The sequence below is a fragment of the Tachysurus vachellii genome, chromosome 18 (genome assembly GCF_030014155.1).
Source record: "Tachysurus vachellii isolate PV-2020 chromosome 18, HZAU_Pvac_v1, whole genome shotgun sequence".
NCBI lineage: Eukaryota > Metazoa > Chordata > Actinopteri > Siluriformes > Bagridae > Tachysurus > Tachysurus vachellii.
In genome coordinates, this window is record NC_083477.1 from 12,784,478 (window position 1) to 12,806,731 (window position 22,254).

The 22,254-nt window shown below is 35.3% G+C and overlaps 2 protein-coding genes across 2 annotated transcripts; one reads left to right on the plus strand and one right to left on the minus strand.

Annotated features, from left to right (window-relative positions):
* Positions 1 to 1,104: 1,104 nt before the first annotated feature.
* Positions 1,105 to 15,057, minus strand: LOC132861350 (splicing factor U2AF 65 kDa subunit-like). The gene is made up of 11 exons (XM_060892836.1): positions 14,900 to 15,057; positions 13,938 to 14,052; positions 13,130 to 13,233; positions 11,082 to 11,233; positions 10,146 to 10,262; positions 8,185 to 8,323; positions 7,897 to 7,976; positions 5,583 to 5,705; positions 5,301 to 5,387; positions 4,731 to 4,973; positions 1,105 to 2,556 (listed from the first exon to the last, which is right to left on the minus strand). The coding sequence occupies exons 1-11, from the start codon at positions 14,946 to 14,948 to the stop codon at positions 2,425 to 2,427; spliced, it is 1,341 nt and encodes a 446-aa protein (XP_060748819.1). The 5' UTR covers positions 14,949 to 15,057; the 3' UTR covers positions 1,105 to 2,424.
* Positions 15,058 to 16,392: 1,335 nt separating this feature from the next.
* dhrs7ca (dehydrogenase/reductase (SDR family) member 7Ca) lies at positions 16,393 to 22,168 on the plus strand. Its single transcript, XM_060892837.1, has 8 exons — positions 16,393 to 16,521; positions 17,937 to 17,986; positions 18,108 to 18,264; positions 18,348 to 18,460; positions 19,847 to 20,057; positions 20,153 to 20,245; positions 21,149 to 21,301; positions 21,415 to 22,168. The coding sequence occupies exons 2-8, from the start codon at positions 17,966 to 17,968 to the stop codon at positions 21,621 to 21,623; spliced, it is 957 nt and encodes a 318-aa protein (XP_060748820.1). The 5' UTR covers positions 16,393 to 16,521; positions 17,937 to 17,965; the 3' UTR covers positions 21,624 to 22,168.
* The last annotated feature ends 86 nt before the right edge of the window (positions 22,169 to 22,254 follow it).

Here is a 22,254-nt window from a genome sequence, read left to right on the forward strand (position 1 = left end):
CATTTACACACTTCATTAGATTTTTTATTGTTTCACATTCAACAGCCTGAAACTGGGCATGAGGTGGGAATAGACCTGAACCCTGGATGGGACACCAGTCACATGGCACTGTGCAATCACACACGTGTACAGACTCATACACACCAAGGAGTAATTTAGAATGAGAAATTACCATGTTTTTTTTGAAAAGAGGGAGAAAAGAAGAGAACAAGGACAAGAGCCATGGACAGAACATGAGGAGAACATGCAAAACTCCACACAGATATAAAACCTAAGTTCAGGCCATTACGTTCTCCCAGAGCAAAAGTGATAATCCTAACCCTACCCTAGACAGGGTGAAAAAACTGAAAAATAAAGTCAAAAGGTGGAAGGCTAATATTTAAATAGTTGGATAATGTTCATAAAATAAGGGGGTGAGTGACTTTTACAGCTATATCTGCTTTGTATATATGTAAATTACAAATACAACATACTCATCCACATTCCATCCCATTCACTGCTCACTTTACAGAACTATTTTTATTTCATTTCTTTTTATTTTTTATTGTATCTGTACTTCTACGCATTTTACAATTTTTCCTTATAATTCTACTTACTTCAATAAGGAACAAACACATTTCACTACAGGTCATACTGTGTATAATTATATGTGACAAATACAATTTGAATTAAAGGGGTCCATGGTTATAACCAAGCAGTCTGACAAGAGTTCTGATTTTACACCAGGCTGATGAATACATTTATTCTATGAAACTATAAATTGGTCAAAAGCAGGATTTTGCCATCAAAGAAATTATTGCGAAATCAACTCAGTGATGTTTTTGTGCTTTTTTTGTATTTTTTTAAATTACTATTGATTTTCATCATATTTGGGCATGATGAGTGACATCATCAAAACACACATTCATCCTTTGTGCATATTCAAAATATTTTACCTTGCTAGGAATTTTGTTGCAGTGATGCTTTTGGAAATCACACATATACATATTTTTATAGTTTTATACATTAAACTATAATTAATGAATTAAATTAGAAGACTGATTACTGTATCACAGAATACAATCTTTTTTCCAGCCAGTTGCCAAGTTTCACTTTGCAAAACTGTGCATTGTTTAATTTTGGAACAGTTTTGTTGTAACACGATTAAGGTTTGCAGATTCTCAGTTTATTTGTGTAGCCTGTTTAATGTGAGTGTATCATAGTTCAAACATGATGTATAACATGAATATGACTTGAATAAAGTAAATTGCTGGGGTTTCTCTGTTGCAACTTCTATTAGTGTTTACTTCAATCAGCTCAAATCTACATACCTCACTGAAGCATGACAAAATCTGGAATCTGATTTAAACTTGAGGTGCAAAATACTCATAATAAATACTGATCAAGAGTATAAATACAATTATATACAATTATTTTTTCTCACACACATATACTTGTGAGTCTTTCTGTAATTCAATATTTACACTCTTAGTAGATTTTGAATACGCATACAAACACACTTCTTTTCCCCTTTCAATAAATATAAGAAGCAGCAAATGTTTTATCTGACATATAACAGCATCGTTGGCATTTTGGCTTTTACAAATGAATCATACCAGGTTTTAATCTGCAACAAAACACAATGAATTTACTGCATTAGAGATCTGAGCCAATATTCATCGAGCATCATAAAAATCACAGCTACGTACTTCTGCTCCTACTTAGAATAAAATGTCCACCACGATTACTAATGTGGGTGGTCTCTCAAGTCTGGGATAATGTTTGAGTAAATTTAGACACAAAGCACACACCTTTCAGCTTCAGAGAAATGTACCAGACTGCCTAAATGTGGTTAATGAGTGGGTTAAAGCTGTTTTGACCGATCTTGGATTTTACGTGGTATGTACATCACTAGAGCTTAAAATCTTTGCCATGTTGGGTTGTTAGGATGAGAGAAGATGGGACGATCTGGTACCATCACGTAACAATAAATTTAGAACAATTAAATTCTTTTAAGTACCTACAGTATCTCTCACAACATTCCCACAATTATTTCATCACAATAAATACACTTTAAGAGTGATTCTGTGAGGCTTGAAGAATATGGGCCTGAATAAGACGTAATACATATAAGTTAACTATTTTATTATTTGTCTTCTGTAAATATAATTAGTTCAGTGGAAATAATGATAGAAAAACCAGCTAGGTTTCCGTTTTAACAGAAACTATACATTCTGACACATTTAATCTTATCAAATGATGAATTCTAAAAAATCTGTTGTGAAATTTGTTATTTATGATGTAATGTTGCTCAAATATTTTCACACTGTTCTACTCACATCAACCCTGTACGTAATACAAAATGTGTGAAAGTAAAAACTGTCTTCTTCGTCCTGTCTGTCAGAAACTATAATCTGAACATTCAGCTTGTCCTCCTGGCATCTTTCAGAATTCATGTCTGTGGTACAAGTCTGGATCGTAGTACTTGGTGACTACGACACGATTAGCAAATTTCCGTCCAGTAAGAGCCTGCATGGCCTTCTGACAGTCTGCTGCTGATCCGTACTCCACAAATATCTGCAACAGAGATGTTCAAAATTATAAGAGGCTGTATGTGCTTCAATAATTAATGTGCAAACAAAACTAATCCCCAGGAAAATGTTAGCATATTTTACCTTTTATAAATATCTATTTTTTATTGCTTAATGATAAAAATCTGACCATATCTTTCCCATGTACAAATTATAAGTCGCTTCTCTTTTTCACAAATCAAAATCATTACAAATTCCTCCGTTTGGACCTGTCCATCAACTAACATCTCTATGTGACCTGTAGTTCATTTAGGTCAGGTGCTAATGTCAGGATCTGATTTAATATACAATTGTGCAGAAATGTGGCTTTTCTTAAAGTAGAGAACGATTCCCTCTTAAGGAAGAAATCATGAATAGCTACCAATACCAGTTGAAGTGTAAAGCCCTCAGGTGTCTGCTCATGATCTGAAGACAAAAACTAATTTAACGTTTCTTCATATACATCCAATTCAACAAAAGAATGGCATTAGGAAAAATACGATGAAGGTTTCTGAAAGGCCTGGCCAGAACCCAGACCTGAAACTGACTAAAATCTGTGAAATGACCTAAAGCGGGCTGATATAAATAATATAAATAAAATAAATAATATATATATATATATATATATATATATATATATATATATATATATATATATATATATATATATATACATATATATATATATACATACATACATACATATACACACACACACACGTGTATATATATATATATATATATATATATATATATATATATATATATATATATATATATATATATATATATAAATAAAAGATCTGTCATGCTGATAGACTCTTACCCAAAAATTGTGTAATAAAAATTGACTGGTGTAATAAAATCAACAAATTCAGCAAAGTGCACACATTTACGCAACTTGGTTATTGTGAGTTTTTTCCTCCTATTTTCCCCAAAATATATATATTTTTTATACCTCGGAAGTTCACGTAAGTTCTGATATTATTTCTCTTGGTTTAAATTTTGTACATTACAAAAAGCTTCTATTTTAACAGGGGTGTGCAGAGTTGTTTTATGCATTGTTTAATGATCTACTAATTATTACTACATGACAGAAACACCAATGGCGAGTCATAACAAGAATATTGTTAAAATTAAATTTAACAAGTAGCTCCCACGACCCCTCACAACTCCAGACTGACGCAACAACAGGAATCCTGTTAGTTTGTTCACATTAAATGGAAATTACCTTTACATGTTAAGGAATTTCCCAACAAAGACCAATTCTGAACAATTCTGTAGATAAAATCATTTTTAAAAAAGGTGCCCATGTTACATTTCCAGGCGAAAGGTACAGTGAGAAAATGAACAGTGACAAGGAAAATATTGTTTAACATCTTCTTGTTCCAAGACTTCTGTATGGCAGGGAGTTTGTCATGGGGACAGACCCCTATGGTAATATGTATAAGAACCAAATCATACACTAAGGCACAAAATGATGTGATGTTGAGGAGGAATCACTTTTATGCTTTAAAAATACTGGGTCTCTTTGTTCCTCTAGAAGAAAACTCATATACTATAGCATAAAACAATTTGGGAAGGCCCACATATGGGTGTAATGGTCAGATGTCAACAAACATTTGGTCATATAGCGTATTAGTCACCATGCAGTGTCTGTAATCATTCCCACTGATTTTTTTTTTTATTAATAAGCTTTAAATATTCTAAATGTATTGGTCAGAAATCAAGGATGTTGCTTAAGAGCATCTTTCAAGCAGGAAAATCAAGAGGAGATGACAGCTCACCAATGTGTTGTGGCTTCCAGGGTGTCAAAAACACTTAAGCAACTGCCATTCATTCTAGATTCACATGATGATTGCCTTATTGGGTATTTTCTAGGGGAAAAAGGCTATTTTAGTGTATTTTTAGGTGAAAACATGAAGCGGTGTACTTGGAGGTTCGCAGGTCACAGTTGTACACAGAATGTATCTATTTATATAGTGTGTTTAAAGAGATATTTAAAGGGATGTGCTACTTAATGGAATATAGTGCTGTGATGTTATCTTCCATATTAGTATAGCATTACCATGACAGTAAGGTTTTCATGTACAATCGGACTTCTACCTTCGGCTACAAAAAGCTCTTCTTGCAGCTACTCAGCCATAAAAAGGCACACATGCACACTCTGTGTGGACAGACCTTCCCACAGCCAGGCACTTCCACTCCATGGACAGGTCGAGGGATCTCAATGGAACGCACTCTCCCGTATTTACAACACTCCTCCCTGACGTCCTCCAGGATCTCTTCATAGTCATCATCATCAAGCAGCTCTTCGGGGAGCACCATATTGAGGAGGCAGAGCACTGCGGTGGGCATGGCAGAGTTCTGTAGCCTCTGCAACCCTGGAACCTGCAGGCTCACCGGACTCTCTATGATCGCAGTCTATAGGGAAAAAAATGTTAACAAAAATCCATTTGATTCATGACAAGTTGCTTCATTGTAAAACACATACATACAAATGGAAACTATTTTCAAGACTTTAGAGTCTGAATGTATTATTGAGACCTTTTTATGAACCTGGAATTTGTTTCCATTTTAAAATTCATAAACAGAAAGATCCAAAGATTTAACATTGACTGACAAAGCAGAATTTGCTTAAATTTAAAGGTTACCTGTACAAAAGAAGAGAAATATACAGTTTATTGGTAATCAAAGAGAATGGAAAAAAAGAGCCCATAGTGCTCATGAAGCCATGTCACTGGTACTTACTGAATTTGCATTTTTTGCTCCGACACTGGCACGCTGGACGATGAGCTTTTTATCACCAAGCTGCATTCCGTTCAGCCCTGCCACTGCCTAAATCCAACATGAGAGTCATGCCTTTTATATTAATATTTAGTATGTTGTGTTCATAAAGCAACATTAAATTGAAATTCATAGTATATACCCACTGGTATTTTTGACAGGGCAATCAATCAATTACCTATAAATCCTCTGATCATCAACAAACAGCAGTATTTTCTGATTTTGCTCTGTACATCATGTCTATACCTGGTCAGTGGCACCAATCTCCACATATTCACAGAAAGCATAGCCTTTGGACAGTGATGTAGCACTGTCTTTGACAAGGTTGAAGGCTTTGAGTGGTCCAAATGATGTCAAAAGCTCCTTAACCTGCGCAAGAGATAAGAATGTCCAGGATTTTCATGACAGCAATGGGTAGGACAAGAGGAGAATAAATAGAAACTTACTGAGTAATAAAGAAAGAAATTAATTTGTACAATGAGATGACAGCAAAAATCCCAAACCTTGGCACATCCCTCTAGTCTTTACATTATCACTTGTGATGTAGTATTAAAGTGACTTGTGAATACTGTGAATACATAATTAAAGAGCAGTGGTTTTTAATAATATGTTAAGTTCAGAAAGATTAAAAAAAACTTATGTTCAAAGGACAAGCAAATCTGAGAGTATGTTTTTATGATAGAAAATGGGTGTAGTATGATAGTAAGGAATGAAATTAAATACCACCAATAGTGTGAAATAATGCTGTGTTTCCTAAAACCACCACTAGTTTACAGGTTTATGAGCAGACATTTGTGCCTTTAATATCAACCCACCATAACTAGCCATCTTCCAAACCCTGCCCTGCCACCACCCCGCCCTGAACCACCCTGCCCCAACCCCCAAGAAACCCCTGAGTGGGTTTTGCGCTCTCCAAAAGGAGTGATGGGAGAAGAAAGAGTGGCAGCCGTAGGGGAGGAAATACCCCTTCTGGCAGGAAGTTGATCCGTGTGAAGTACGGAACGTCTTACTTGCCTTGTATTACATGTTGACATGGGCAGCAGTAGATCAGTAATAGTGAACAAATTATGAGCGCAGACTTAACGATCTTACAGGCCCCTAGCTGGGGACAAAGTGGGGGGAACAAAAACGAAAAAGCTGTGAGTTTCAGGGCAGTAACAGTGACTGCAATTTTTTGTTTTTTTTTTTAAATATAAGAAGAAAAAAAAGAGTACATTAATCTCCATTTGAGCCTAGTAGTTTGCATTGACTGTTATCTTTCAATTAGGAAAGAGAGCTTACTGTATCATTAGTCTTTATGAAATTTCTAATGAAATGTAATTCATCCAAAATTACAAACAGAAGTTGTCAGTATGTATGAGAGAGTATTTATGTCATTGACCTACCCAGTATAGAAACCAACAAGCATTTACTGTTACGCCATTTCTTATTATCTATTTGAGAATTAAATGTGATAGCAAGTAGCCTAATTACAATGGGAAGGACAGTTGAGGAATCAGTTACATATTCATGAATGACACATATCACTGGCAATATAATCAGTACATATACAGTGCTGTGCAGTCTTATGCACCCTTATATTTTTTAAGACATTACATCTAAGACAAACATTCCTAGGTGTTTATTTTTTCGATTAACGTTTAATCTACGCAAATGTTTGGTTCCCAAACACTTATTACTGACATACTGTACAGTACGCATGTTTATATATTGTAATATACAAGAAATATATCCGATATTATACCGCAGCGCTATTCTATTAAAGCAGCTCTGAGAGTGATTGCTGGCTGAGCTCAGGTTACTGTGTAGGTGAAGTTTCAACGCATGTTCTTCTCGTGTCTGCGTGCGTTTCTTTTGCTTTCTCTGTTTTGCCTTCTACCACCCAAAAAAAACATCATCAGGTGGACTGTTTAGGCTAAATTGTCCTGAGGTGTGAATCAGTGCTTCTCCAATTTACACCAAGCAATCCAAAGCAAGACTAAAGATGAATGTTTTATTATTTCTGAAAGCTGAAGACTGTGTCACAGTACTGTATATATAAAAAATCATCAAATGCAAAGAATAAGAAAGGCTGGACAAGCTAAAGCTAAATTTTTTAGGATATATATATATATATATATATATATATATATATATATATATATATATATATATATATATATATATATATATATATATATATATATATTGACCTTGTGTAAATTTCTTTTTTTTTTATTAATCCAAATCATAGTTTAATTTTCAACTATTTAGAAATGACCCTTTTGTTATATTTTTTTCACAGCTGATTAAACCAATGTTCAATCGGGTGCTATAATGAGCCAAGATGGAAAAGCTCTTAATTTACTTTTTAATCTTACCATCACTGTAAGATAAATCTTATACCTTTATAACATCACTAGCTTTATTGCACTTATTACTGAACAACTGCCAATCTATGCAAGCTAAATAAGCAAAACAACTGGAAATGCATGCTATTTACTGCTATTCTAAGATGGATGGAGTGAGACAAAAAAACTGTTTTTGCATTTGTGCAAAAAGGTCATAAAAATATATATACCTGATCGTCATTAAGATAGTTCGGCAAACCTCCAATGAAGAGTTTATTGGGAGAATCTGGTACAACTGTGGATACAACCCCTGGTGGAAGAGAAAAAAACATTTAATAATTAAAGTATATGTATTCAGGCGCACACAAGGTACTCATTTTACATCAAATTACATTTTGTTCATCTCACTGATGATTACTGATCATTATTATCAGCGATTACATTTCACTGACCGAATTATGTGCTAATTACTAAGTGTATGCTGTTCAAGCTAATCTATTAGAAGCTCATTTACTTACCTGGTACATGAAAAGCAGGCTGCTCAGAAATGCCAGGCAGAGGTCGATAGTCATGAGGACGCCGGATCTTCAGTGCCTGCCCCTGAAAGTTGATTCCGTCAAACGCCATGGCCTGTGTGGTTTCCTCTACAGATCGAAACTGAAGGAAAACATTTTAACGTGCACATCCACATGCATATCATTAAAAAAACACAACAATTTGTCACTGCTGTCACCTGGATATGTTGTCCGTAAGGTACGCACCAATAAGGCCGAGGTGTCTTTCAGATGTAGATCTCAATCTGATCTACAGTATGACTTTGAGACTTTTTGACTTACTATTGACATTTACCAACAGTTTTCAAATGGGTGAAATATCAAGACACAGAAGTATAGAATAAAAGGGAATTTACATATTTATTCATAGTTTAAAAATCACATTTATTGAGTTTTTCAAGGTTTTAGACGGAAAACGAAAAAGAAACAATAAGAACAATAAAAAATAGCTCAGACTTACACAAATGTTTGCAAACAGGTTTGCTTAATAATAAATGTAAAAATATAGAAATATAGAATTTTCACAAGAAAAGAGAAAGAAAAAAAACAACAAAAAAATAAGAAATAAGACAGAGAAAACTTAAAAATTCCATGGTTTTTAAGATGACAATATTCCTTGTAATATAATATAATATAATATAATATAATATAATATAATATAATATAATATAATATAATATAATATAATATAATATAATATAATATAATATAATATAATATAATATAATATAACTCCGTCCAGGGTGTATCCTGCCTTGATGCCCGATGACGCCTGAGATAGGCACAGGCTCCCCGTGACCCGAGGTAGTTCGGATAAGCGGTAGAAAATGAATGAATGAATAATATAATATAAACAAAAAGAGTTTCTAAATAGTCCAGATAAAGGATCCAAAATGTACAGAATTGTTTTCCTGACTGCTCGACTGATCCCACCATCTCTGAGTAAGAGGTAGGTATAAATACTCCTTTAAAGACTCCTTTCTGTTCTAGCACAAAGATGGTGGTATGAACTTCCCCAAGATGTCCAAAAGGCTGAGTCACTGGCTACCTTCAAACAACAGGTGAAGACTTACTGCTTCCCAAAACAATCGAACTAACACTAAAAAAAAAACCTAAAAAGAGTTTTTCTAAGCCTGTGTATTCTAATCCTGTGTCCTAGTGAAGAAGTGTCTTTAAAGCACATCTCTCTGGGTAAGAGCGTCTGTAAAATGTAAATGTAAACGTTCTCATTCTAGTGGAATCAATTAAAAAAAACAACTTATGCCACCTTTTTATAACGTTTTATTTTTTCTGGCTGCAAAGAAAAAAATATGATATAATTTTCTATTAGTGGATGTTTTAATGTCTCTCTCTGCTTGGTACTCCCAACACCAATGAGACTGGATTGAACTCTAATTGAGTATCAAAAATCTTGTCTATTTAACTCTGCACCAGAGACCAATACGGTACCTCTACAGCCTAATATATAAGCACATAATAACAATGTGTAAAAATACCTCATTCAATTTAAAATGCTTAACAAATGGGGGAAAGAGATTGGTTAAAAAAAAATACCTGCGTTTGGGGGAAAAATGCAGTCTGTTGGAGTAAACGGATGTAGTGGCTAAAAATGGTTGTAGTGTTCTTGTTTTAACTAAAAAATGTGATAGATTTCAAGAATACTTAGGCAAAGCACTCACTTATGGCCAATCTACATTGATTTCATTTGGGAAACCTCATCTTAGAACTCTACAGTGACCCAAAAATTGTTAAGTAGCCTTAAACCTAAGCTTTAAGATAAAAATAATATAAAAATGTCTGTTTGTATTTAAAATTATTTAATATCTTCATAATTTGGACCTGTTCAAAACTGTTCATTCTTTAATTCATTGTGCACTTTGATTTGTTGTGTTTATTCATGCAACCCAGTATGAAAGTATTCTTACCTCAAGGAAGGCAAAGTTCTTATCCTGATTGATCTGCACTGCAAGCACAGGGTTGCTAGGTGTTTGGGAAAGTCCAACAAATCTCATCTGAGTATTAAAGAACTCTGCCATTGATTCCTAAATAGAAATATGATAGAAAGTGGTTTGTTATTAAGATGTAAAGCTTGTATTCTTCTTCTGTTTGGGATCAGCTTAAGTGCTTGAATGTCATCAATAATAATGTCTTGATAATAATATTTGTTTAATTTTAGGAAGAGATTTAAGGGCAAGCGCTCATTTACGACGGTGCCAAGTTACTAAACATGGAAGACGACTGTCCTACTTTTCTGTATACAACAAAATGTCAAGGTTGAATATTTAGTAGTATATTTAGTAAGGTTTATATATTTATAATCTGAGAGCCGATTGCTGAACAAAAATTACACCTGTATGTGTTAAATTGCAGAATCACAACAAACAGTGGCTTCATTTCCCATTTTCATCCATACCTTATTATTATTGGGTATTGTTATATATTATGTTATATTATGTACACAAATTTTGGCACTGGTACGGACTTTGGCTCACAACAAATTGGGTGAATCAATTTTCAGTCAGTGTAAAAAAACAAATATATAAAGTTTGTAGGTTTTATAAATCCTGTACATTTGCTAGCTTAATCTTGAATTTCCCATATGGGGGATTAACAAATGGAACTTCAGGCAGGATTGTAAGCTAGCGAGCTAACACTTACAAGTCATTAGACTTAAGCAAACATAGCAAAAATACATCAAGTAGAGCTTCCAGCAATTTTTTCCAAGATGAGAGGCTTTTAGTAAACAGGACACAATTTCCAGTAAGGGAATATAGTGTGAATTGGTGCTCCCGTGTTACGGGAATTTTTAGGAAGCAAACTATGACACATCCATTTTCATCATGCTAATTTAGGATGCTCACCTCTGTGACTCCAAATGGTATGTTGCCAACATACAGACGTCTCGCTTGTCTGGTCATTTGGCTGCCAACAGCAGGCACGTGTGCTGCTGTCACAGCCATTCCTGCTATACTGGATGTAGCCAGCAGAGCTATGCTGGGGATCTGGCCAGCAGCTACAAGAAGAGGATAAATGTTACATTACAGACTTTGGGTAGTGGGATTCCAAACATTGGTTCTTTAATAGAAGGATTAATCTTTAATATATTTGTGCACATTTAAAACAGTGGATAAAAACAACACCTCCATTTACAGTAATGCTACAATATTAAATTCCTGACCCGACATGATTTATAGGATAAATTATAAGAGAAAAAGTAACAAAACATTTTTCTGTATGTGTTTTGTAGCAAAGTGTAAATTACATAGTTGTGGCTCATCACATTTTAAAACATTAGAATGATTTACATACAGGAAGGTTAGTAAAATAGCAATCCATCTCTAGAAGATACTAGATACTAAATTTGGCAACACAAAATGGAGCCTAATGACAAGTTTAGAGACTTTTGGACATATGTTAGCCACTGTCCTGATTGGAATCCTGATTGAACGAGAGCAGACCCGTGGTGCGCAGTTGACTAATTTGCATTTCAGTGAGCAAATGTTCCCATCGACCAATCACTGACCACGTCTGTTTCCAATGATCAATCACTGACCATAATCATACTGTATTTCCCACGCTCAGATTTCTTTATTATTTAGTTGTTTAGTTGTATTGTTAGTTGTTCTTGATGTCTATTTGAATCCATTCTCTGCTTTGTACGTTTGTTTCTGAAACCTTACACGCTGCCCTTTTGATTGAAAAATGTATCGATAGTTTGTGGTGCCATCACCAAAGACTACGTTTTGCTATTTAAACAATAGTGTTATAATCTATTCTTTTCTACTCAGAAACAAAATGTCATCATCTGATAACTTTGTGCATGCTCTAGCTACTTTCCCCTGAAAAGTGGTGGCAACACTGATGAAATATAATGTAACTACACACACACATGAAATCTGGGTATAAATATGCCTTGCAAATCAGCCAGCATCCCTTCCCCAGGTCTAAGATACTGTATGTACCTGTACTGCTTTGAGTGAGAGCAGTGATGCCATAGACTGAATAGTCTGACAATGGAGAAGAAACAACCAGTGTCTGTTCTGTGTAGCCTGATATTCATCACTAGTCTGGGACAAAGCTTTGTTGAGAATTCGCCCATCAGATGGAAATGTAAATTAATTAAAATGATCAATTTGTGAGGCTAATTTTTAGCTTTCAGTATTTTAAACCCAAAATAAATCATTAAAAAATTAAAAGTAAAAAGATTTTTTTTATCTTCCATGCACGGTATATCACAAAGAAAAGTAAAATTTTAGCTCATAGTGTTAAAATAACAATATTCTAATGCCATGTATATTCTAATATGCTAATCAATAAGTGTCTTAGTGTCTTGTTAGCAACCATAGTGTGTGATTTAGCAACATTCTCTTCTTTAATGATGACTGCAGTCAGGGACGAAGCACTGCACCACTGCTGAAACAACCTTTTTTTTGTTTGTTTGTTTAGATTTTTGTAGACTAAGATTAGGCATACATTAAATACTAGGGGTGTAACAATATACTCCAGTCATGATGCGATTCAATTGACAATACTGCGTTTATGATTCAATTCAATTTTCAAAACCTTTTTAAAGAATAAAATGTAAAAAATTAATAAATAAATAAAAAATGCACAACAACGTGCATTTTTGTCTGTATAAAATGTAAAATATTAAAGATCATTACATGATCCCATAATAATGATCCAAGATAATTCTGCAATCTCTCTCCTCAACGTCACCAGCATGGAGTCTTTACTATTTTAATGTCATAATATCATGTACAGTACTGTCTTATAGTGAAGCAAATACTGATTATCTTCTTTCTACCAAAAAAAACTGATAATTATTATATTTAACAGAAAAAAACAACTGAAAATCTCAAAGTTCTCGTTATATGATGCACTGACTTCAGAAGGAAATTTGCTGTACCTTGCATAGCTTTGTACTGCAGCGGTGTGGTGTGTTCAAATCCTGGTGCAGGAACATCCCAGTATTTGAATGCTTTTTTCTTTCTTGTTCTCCGTGGAGAATGACTGAAGAAAAAAACACAGTGTTGGCCAGAAACTGATTCATACTTTCTCCAGCCTACACAGGTCTAATTAACATTTCACTATTTACCTGAATAAAGTAAATGACACATAAGGAAACATCAATACAAATTATAACTGTAAATAAATATAGACTTGAATTTCATCATAGTGCAATTTCTGATCTTCAAAGCAACATATTCATGCTACACTGATGCAAATTTGTTATTATAATATCCATCCATTCATTCAGCTTATCCTAAAAAAAGGGACCCTGGAGACAGTCCCAGGGGACTCAGGTCACACTGGACAGGGTGCCAACCCACTGCAGGGCACAAACACACACTTACACCAATTCACATACTATCACCATTACAACTATTCCCTGTATTGAGGTGTGTGGTAGCCTAGTGATTAAGGTGTCGGGCTACCAATCGGAAGGTTGTGAGTTTGAATCCCAGGTCAACCAAGCTGCCACTGTTGGGCTCCTGAGCAAGGCCCTTAACCCTCAATTGCTCACTTGTATAAACATGAGAATGTAAGTCGCTCTGGATAAAAGGGTGTCTGCTGTAAATGCATCGATCTGGTGTTTCAATTATCCACATTTGATATGAACTCGCTTCTTAAATTAGCCTGGGATGAGTTCAACAGATCCTCTGAGCCAAATATTGAACAAAACCTGAGTGTGTTAATAAATCTTTTACAGTCACCTGTGTTTTTTATGATCTCTGGAGCTGCTCCTGCGATCACGACTTTTGCGTTTTTCTCTGCTGTGATGTTTGTCCCCACTCCAGCTCCTTTTCCTGTGCCTCTCCTTCTCTCTCTCTGCATTTGAAATGAAAAAGTGACATAGTGGGTGATTTTCCACATATACAGTTCTTCAAATTATTAATCTAAGCAATTATTAAAAATAAATAAATAAATAAAATTATATATATATATATATATATATATATATATATCTATATAAATATATATATATATATATATATAAAAATATAAAAATATAAATATATAATAATGTTCTATAAACACTGTATGCAGTGGAAAAGTGAGTGATTATTAAGTGATGATGTAATGTAATGCTTCTGGAGGTTTTATATACATTCCTATACTCATATACACGTGTTACGGTCACGTGACTTACAATCAGCTAAACTGTGCATTAACGATAACGAGGTTAGTGTTGTAAAGTATTGCACTTTTCTAATGTTGTCTTTCGGCAACATTCCAACATTACACAGACAGACATGTCCTGATAACAACACGTGAGGTTTGAAATGTTCGGTTTTTTTTTTTATTACATTTATACTTTAAAGCTAACTAAAGATTATTTAATATAAACATTGCTGACGTCACGGCCCAGCACAGACTATCAGGTTGCTATGGCTACATACCAAACGGCGCTGTATTCCGCATGTAGTGCACTAGATATAGGGCGAGTCGCGTTAATTTAGAGGCAACGTAGTGTACCTATTGAGTCAGTAGACGGTCGATTGATACACAGCCCTGTTGCGTTCAGTTAGTGTTGGTAGTAAACTACCTAGCGAACAAGCTAACGGGTAGGTTATTGGTGTAACTACTAATGACAACTTGCAATGTTCTAGGTTTTAACAACACGACAGCAAATTATGAAAGGACACGTATTAAATAACGCAGGGAAACATGTTACCTTGCCTGTTTTCGCTCAGCTGTTTCTCGAACTCTTCAAATTCGGACATTTTTCACCGCAGAACTGTTCACAGCTACAACAGGAAAAGCTGCAGTTAATCAGGAGATGAAGGTGCAGATGGATTAAAGTGGAACAGGCTTACAGAAGGAGGTTGTGCAGGGTCCAGACTCTGCTCTATAGCGCCTCATGTGGTGAGATGTTTAGTTGTGTGTGTGTGTGTGTGTGTGTGTGTGTGTGTGTGTGTGTGTGTGTGTGTGTGTGTGTGTGTGTGTGTGTGTGTGTGTGCAAGTCAAGTGAAGTCAAGAAGCTTTTATTGTCATTTCAACCATATATAGCTGTTGCAGTACAAAGTGAAACGAGACAACGTTTCTCCAGGATCATGATGCTACATAAAACAAAGACAGAGATAAGGACTTAGTAAGTTAGTCTTAGATACATAAAGTGCATCTGTGCAACCTGGTGCAAACAGTGCAGGACAAGATAAACAAGACAGACAGGACAGTGCAAACAGTGCAGGACAAAAGACAGTGCAAACAAAAAATACAAAACATTACACAAAAGACAATAAACAGAATCAGTGCCGACCAGTGTACATATTGTATGTTCAATCAATATTGCATGTGCAGAAATACTGAAATTAAACACAATAGTATTATAATAGCAGTTACATGAGGTATTGTAAAGTATTGTGCAAAACAGTAGTCAACTGAAATGTGTGACAGCATGTGCAAAGAGCAAAAACTGTGCAAAACAGCATGTAAACAGTTTGAAGGATGTATACTTGAAGTGTGTATTTGGTGTAGTGTCTGTGCAGTCCATACAGTTGGTTTGCGTGTGTTTGTTGTGCTCAGTGCAGTTCAGTTCAGTTATTAAGGAGTCTGATGGCGTGTGTGTGTGTGTGTTAAATGCAATGTTTATTTTAAGAAAGGATAAAAACCTAACTTTTATCAACATACATTATTAAACACTACAGAAATAAAGTAACAGTAATTGTATAATAATCAAGCGTAATGGGTGGCACTGCAATCTCCCTGCTCCTAGAACCAGGTTCAATCCTATGCTCAGATTACTATCTGTTCCAAGTGCTTCCAATGTCCACTTGGGTTTCCTCTGGTTTCTCTGGTTTCCTCCCACTTCACTAAAATGTGGTTTGGTTATGTTAAATTGGCCGTATATTTGACGCTTAGAGCTGCTGTTACAGAAAAGTCAGTTATCAAAATCTAACCAATCCGACCTCAGAATCCCTTTGAAAGCATGTCTTCAGAAATAAACTGGTATTTAATCCCATCTCCTTGCTTGAAATAGCACAATGCTCAGTGTTGTTCATCTCTCTAGCCACTTAAGCCATGCAGATTAGTGATCAGTAAATCTATCAAATTTTGTTTCCTAGACATATTACTTTTACTATTACTATAAATTCAGAAATTACTCGGATGCCTGAAAAACTTGACAGACAGACAGCTTCAGCTGTGTGCTATTAAAAGCACAGAAGTCCCAAAGCTCTTGTCGGTGGAGCTGCTGTTCAGAGTTTCAGAGCTAAGCTGTTAGTAGAGCTATGGGAAAAGTTTTTAGATACTAATAAACTAACCTAGGACAAACTTCTCAAATCTCTGGAGGATTTGGTAAGTCACACAAAGAAATAACTTACAAATGTTTGTATGTATGTCTTTACGTGTATTGAAGATCCTGAATGTTGGATTGTACTGTAATGACGTATCGCTGTCACGATTTGTTATCACAAGGAATCCAAGTGTTTCAGTAATAGTAGGCAAAATCATTTACCTGCCCATTTTACATAACTGTACTTGTAAATGTATACATTTGTTTCCTCAGTGGTGGTCATTTGCATGAGCGGAATTTGTGCTTGGAGTATTTTTAGGGATGGGGATTATATTTAGGCCTTTTCTAAACACAGATGCTGTGCACATTGACGCGACTGAAGCATGAAGACTGCTGTGAATTCTCAACTCTTCAGTTTAGATTGTAAATCTAGGTAAAGAGTTTCTATGATTTTGTCATGCAATGGAGACTGAGACAGATGCAACTGCAGGAGACACAGATTTAATGACAACAATCCAAAACACTAAGCAGAAGCTCAAGCCATAAACAGGCTTGGGCCAGGTGGTCAGATAACAGGAGGTACGAGGCTAAAAAGACTAAATCCAGAGAACAAATTCAAGGTCGAATGTGCATATTTATAGTAGATAGAAACAGGCTTGGTAGCATCAGAAACACAGTTAAGATGAGTGCTACTGAGTGAGAACCTGTTTTTAAAGCATGCCTGATTAGCAAAGTGTACTTCATTAAAAGTCTGGTGACTGTGAACGTGTGAAGGTGCAAGAATTCTGGTGAGTGTAGTCTAGGGCAGCCATGTTTATAGGAAGTGGTGTGTTATAGGAAATGGCGTCCATGACTTAAATGCCTGAATTAACCTTTTTACAGTGTTTGTAACTTCCCATCTGAATTCACCTAAATGTATTCTTTTGGAAAATTTCTTGCTTTCTTGTTTGTGATCTTGTGTGGGGTAAAAAGATGGAGCATATTACTCCTATTCTACACTCACTACACTGGTTGCCTGTTTGTTTTAGAGTGGATTTTAAAATTTTGCTCCTTGTTTATAAATCTGAATGGTTTGGCCCCCCCTTATCTCAGTGAGTTATTGATTGCGTTTCAACCCACTAGATCCCTTTGGTCTTCCAAACAGGATCTATTGTTTACCTCAAAGTCGAGGCTTAAGTGCAGGGGAGATCGTGCTTTCTGTATTGGTGCCCCCAGGCTCTGGAACGCCTTGCCACTGTCCATTAGACAAGCCTCTTCTCTTAATATTATATATAGTCCAGGCTAAAGACATTTTTATTTTCAAACGCATATGGCTGATGGGTTATCTGTATGATTTTTCTGTTGTTTTGTTGTGTGTTTCTCTGTTTTTAATTACCTAATCGAAAGAACATTGGTCGACAGAAGTTGTAAGTAATTGTGATATATAAATAAATTGTCATTGTCATTTCTGAATCATGTGACTTGCTTTTATATTCAGAGATACCTGAAAGGAATTTTAAAACTACCATGGAGAAACACAACAGTGCAGTAAGTAAATACATGGAAAAGAAATGAAATATTGCGGACTACTCTTTTTTTTTTTTTTTTTTAAACAATTTGCAATTTTTTTCACATAGAACAAGAATTCTTTATCTTGTTTGTCTTTCAGGAGTCACAATTGACCACAGTTTTGCTGCTGTCTGTTGTGGTAATCGTGGCAGCAGGAATATTCTATCTGTACAGTGTGATACTGCAAATGTTGCACAAAACACCAGTGCAAAACAAAGTAGTGCTAATAACCGATTCATTGTCAGCCCTGGGAATAGGTATCTTATTATTTGATGTATTTAATTATGTATTTCGCTAATTACTGTCCTTCAGTTCTGATTACGCTCTTCTGTTATTTAAGAGTGTGCAAAACTCTTCCACAAGCGCGGAGCCCGACTGATCCTTTGTGGCAAGAACTGGGAAAAGCTTGAAGCTCTTGCACAGCAGCTGGTCAATGAATCGGATCCTATTTTAGTGAGTAGAGAAAAAACACACACAACTCACAAACAAATCCCACAACAGCCACCATGAACTTTTTAATCTTACAACCCAATATACAAATATTTTATATTGTATGATGTGACATCGGCTGTATATTTTCTAAACATACAAAGTAACTTATAGTATTATAGAATAAAATAGGGACAAAAGCAAGTGAGACAGTTAACATCGTTTATAAGTATTATGGCAAAGATATCGACATATTTAATTGCATGTTTATTTTTTTGTTTTTTTTTTTGCGAAAAAAATTAAGAATTAAACACTACAGTACTGCACTGAGCCAATTGACATTTTAATATAACATTGCCTACTTGTGTTCATGACATCATTCAGAAAAACATCTAAATATCGATTCCTATTATATGATCTGATGCCATAAGTGGATTAATATATTGATGAGGAGACAGATAGGTTGTATAAGTTGTCATATGAAGACCCTTTAATTACACAATGTGCTATGAAAACATGAAAACTTGTGATATATATTGGGTAGGCTTTCACACATTTATTTAGACAGGAAGGGAACAGAACAACAAACTACACTCCTGTATTTCTCTATCTAAAAGAACTTCTGAAAATAAAAGTCATCTGCTGGGAAGATCCTGCCAATCACACTCACACACAGAATTTAAATATTCACCATTATCAAACGATTCATATTTCTTTAGGTTGAACAATCATCTCAGATGGTCTTTGGTTTCTTTAACACCCTTTGGATAGATATACTGTTAGAGCCATGGATAATTACAAACAAATCTCTCACCATAAATTTTACCATTATGTGAAAAGATGTGTTGGAAATTGATTATTCCTTTATTGTTGTAACAAGTGGGGGACACGGTGGCTTAGTGGTTAGCAAGTGGTCGCCTCACACCTCCAGGGTTGGGGGTTCAATTCCCGCCTCCGCCTTGTGTGTGTGGAGTTTGCATGTTCTCCAAGTGCCTCGGGGTTTCCTCCAGGTACTCCGGTTTCCTCCCCCGGTCCAAAGACATGCATGGTAGGTTGATTGGCATCTCTGGAAAATTGTCCGTAGTGTTTGATTGCGTAAGTGAATGAGAGAGTGTGTGTGCCCTGCGATGGGTTGGCACTCCGTTCAGGGTGTATCCTGCCTTGATGCCCGATGACGCCTGAGATAGGCACAGGCTCCCCGTGACCCGAGGTAGTTCGGATAAGCGGTAGAAAATGAGTGAATGTTGTAACAAGTAAAATTGAAAATAGAATCAAAATTGTTCTTCAATGGGATCAATCTAAAGAGCTTTTTCTGGTACTACACTGACTATTTAAGAATATAATTGTTAACACTCCAGTTTAAATGTAAATTCCTCCAATTCACTACATGTTTAATTTACAATTTTCCAGACATTCCCACCAAAGTTAATAGAGATGGATTTCACAGACATGGACATGATGCCAGATGTGCTTTCAGATGTACTTGACTGTTATGGCTACCTGGACATGCTCATCATCAACAGCAGCATGAAAGTGAAAGCACCTGCACAGTCTCTGTCTCTGGAAATGGACAAGACTGTTATGGATGTCAACTATTTTGGACCGATCACACTGACCAAAGGTATAATCTACTTCATCGGGTGTGACATCATCATCTTCATCACCTTGCTTTTGAAATGTGGCATGAGGTGTTGAAATGATGTTTTATGATTGCAGGTGTTCTGCCCTCAATGATCTCCAGAAGGTCTGGCCATATTCTCCTGGTCAACAGCATTCAGGGAAAACTGACCGTTCCCTTCCGCACAACTTGTGAGTTTGGTTAGAGGACACTGAAATGAGGGCTTCACATTCATGTTGTCACAGTGACTAAATCCTAAATGCCTCTATTTATTTTTAAGGATCAGTGACCTTTAAACTGATTAAAGGCAAACAATAATGACGAACTTCCGGTGCCTTCAGAACTAAAACAATCTAAAAATATGGCAAATAATCAGCTAGTTATATTTAAATATTTAGTCTCACCTGGTGATACCTCACTGCCTATGAATTCTCAATTCCGATTGGTCAGAACGTGTTTTTTTTGTTTGTTTGTTTTTTGTTTTTGTTTTTTTGTACAATTAATGGGTTTATACTAAACCACTCATTCTAATATGTAATCCAAATAAACAGATTAAACAAAAATTATATTATGTTTTTTATTTTATTTTAATGTTTATAGGTGAATTTTTAGCATTTAGTAGTTATGGAAGGAGTTTCTACCTGTGCTTCATAAAAGTTAGAGTAAAACCATAGGTTTTCCAACATGGGAACGTCTTAATGAAAGACGGCTTCACTCTTCGTGGTACATGCGTTGCTGCATTTCTTAATAACTGAGCAGAATGACTGTTTATTAAGAGGAACAAACTTGTTTCATGAACACAAAATTAACTGTAAAATAAAAACAACAATGCCTTATGCTTTAAGAAATAAAAATAAGATAGGTTGGGGAAAAAAGGTATAAGATGAATAAAACACATCAAGATATATTGTTATATGTTTCTGCCTTGTGATATGCCATGTCATAGTCAAGTGCTTTTTTGTTTTTTTAATATTCACAATCAATCACCCCTGAAATACAGTACTGATGTATATGCTTATGGATTTTGATGCTTGAAAAAAAGCAGAACTAATATCAAATAATTTTTCCAATATCCTATTATAATGTTATTTTAGATGCTGCCTCCAAACATGCAATACAAGCCTTCTTCGACTGCCTAAGAGCTGAGGTGCAGGAGTATGGCATCTATGTTAGCACCATCAGTCATACCTTCATAAACACCGCTAACACGACCCAGCACACCACCGTGAGCAATTCCATCATGTCAGGTAAATCCACCTCTCTATCAAATACATCCTAAACCAAGCACGTCATAAACCAAGTTAACACACACTCCATCTTAACTTTTGCTCAATTGTTTCTTGCACATTGAAATCAGCAGTGCTAACAGGACAGAAACCTCATGGCATTTCAACAAAAGAGATGGCCAATGCAATACTACAAGCTCTGAGCAGTAAGAAGAAGGAAATCATCATGGCCCACTCCATCTCAAAAGCAGCTATCTATACCCGCTCTCTCTTTCCTAACTTCTTCTTCGCTGTAATGGCAGCAGGAGTGAGAAAAGCTGCAAGTGTGGAGCCAGTGCAGTGAAATGTGACTTCATTGAGTATTCAAAATCTTTTCAGAATTTTTATTAGTGTGCTCTTCACTCTGTGAAATGTCAATGTTACAACATGTTGGAATATTTGTAGTTAAACAAATAGATTTATGTTCCTGAATGTGATGTACAGTAAATGTGACCTTTTTCCACATTTTCCTTCTAAGGACCTTTCTTAAGATCTATCTCTATTTTCTACAGATTTCTCCAAGACTCTAGTTGTTATTTTTTCTTTCCAGTGTTTGCTAGTCAGTGTTTTGATCCATTTATAAATAATTGTTGGTAAAGTTTATGGCAATTTTTTCATGTTTATATTATCTTCTCCATCTATGTGATAGTTCAGATCTTGGTAATGGATGCTTTAGGTGTTTTAATAACTCCAATCTGCTTGATAGTTACAGCCTATTGCATTATTACAGAGGTAAATATGTTTAACTGTTTTAATAAACTTTTGCACGTAACCAGCAAAAGATAAGTGTATTGTCTCAGGCAGGAGAAAATGTCATGATGTTTCTGTTTTCAGTGATGAATGAATTTTGAGCAATTCTTCATTTTCAGCATTACTATAGAAGTTAGAGGTATAGAGTAAGAATAATTATGTTGACTGGGCTTGGGGTGAATTTA

Bases quoted from the DNA above. Each gene is read 5' to 3' on its own strand.
- LOC132861350 (XM_060892836.1), bottom strand. From the start codon at position 14,948: ATGTCCGAATTTGAAGAGTTCGAGAAACAGCTGAGCGAAAACAGGCAA. The intron at 14,053-14,899 runs GTAACATGTTTC...TTTCAAATGCAG, and splicing joins GCTGAGCGAAAACAGGCAAG to AGAGAGAGAAGGAGAGGCAC. The intron at 5,388-5,582 runs GTATAGACATGA...TGTTGGATTTAG, and splicing joins AGATTGGTGCCACTGACCAG to GCAGTGGCAGGGCTGAACGG.
- dhrs7ca (XM_060892837.1), top strand. From the start codon at position 17,966: ATGGAGAAACACAACAGTGCA. The intron at 20,058-20,152 runs GTATAATCTACT...TTATGATTGCAG, and splicing joins ACCGATCACACTGACCAAAG to GTGTTCTGCCCTCAATGATC. The intron at 21,302-21,414 runs GTAAATCCACCT...TGAAATCAGCAG, and splicing joins GAGCAATTCCATCATGTCAG to TGCTAACAGGACAGAAACCT.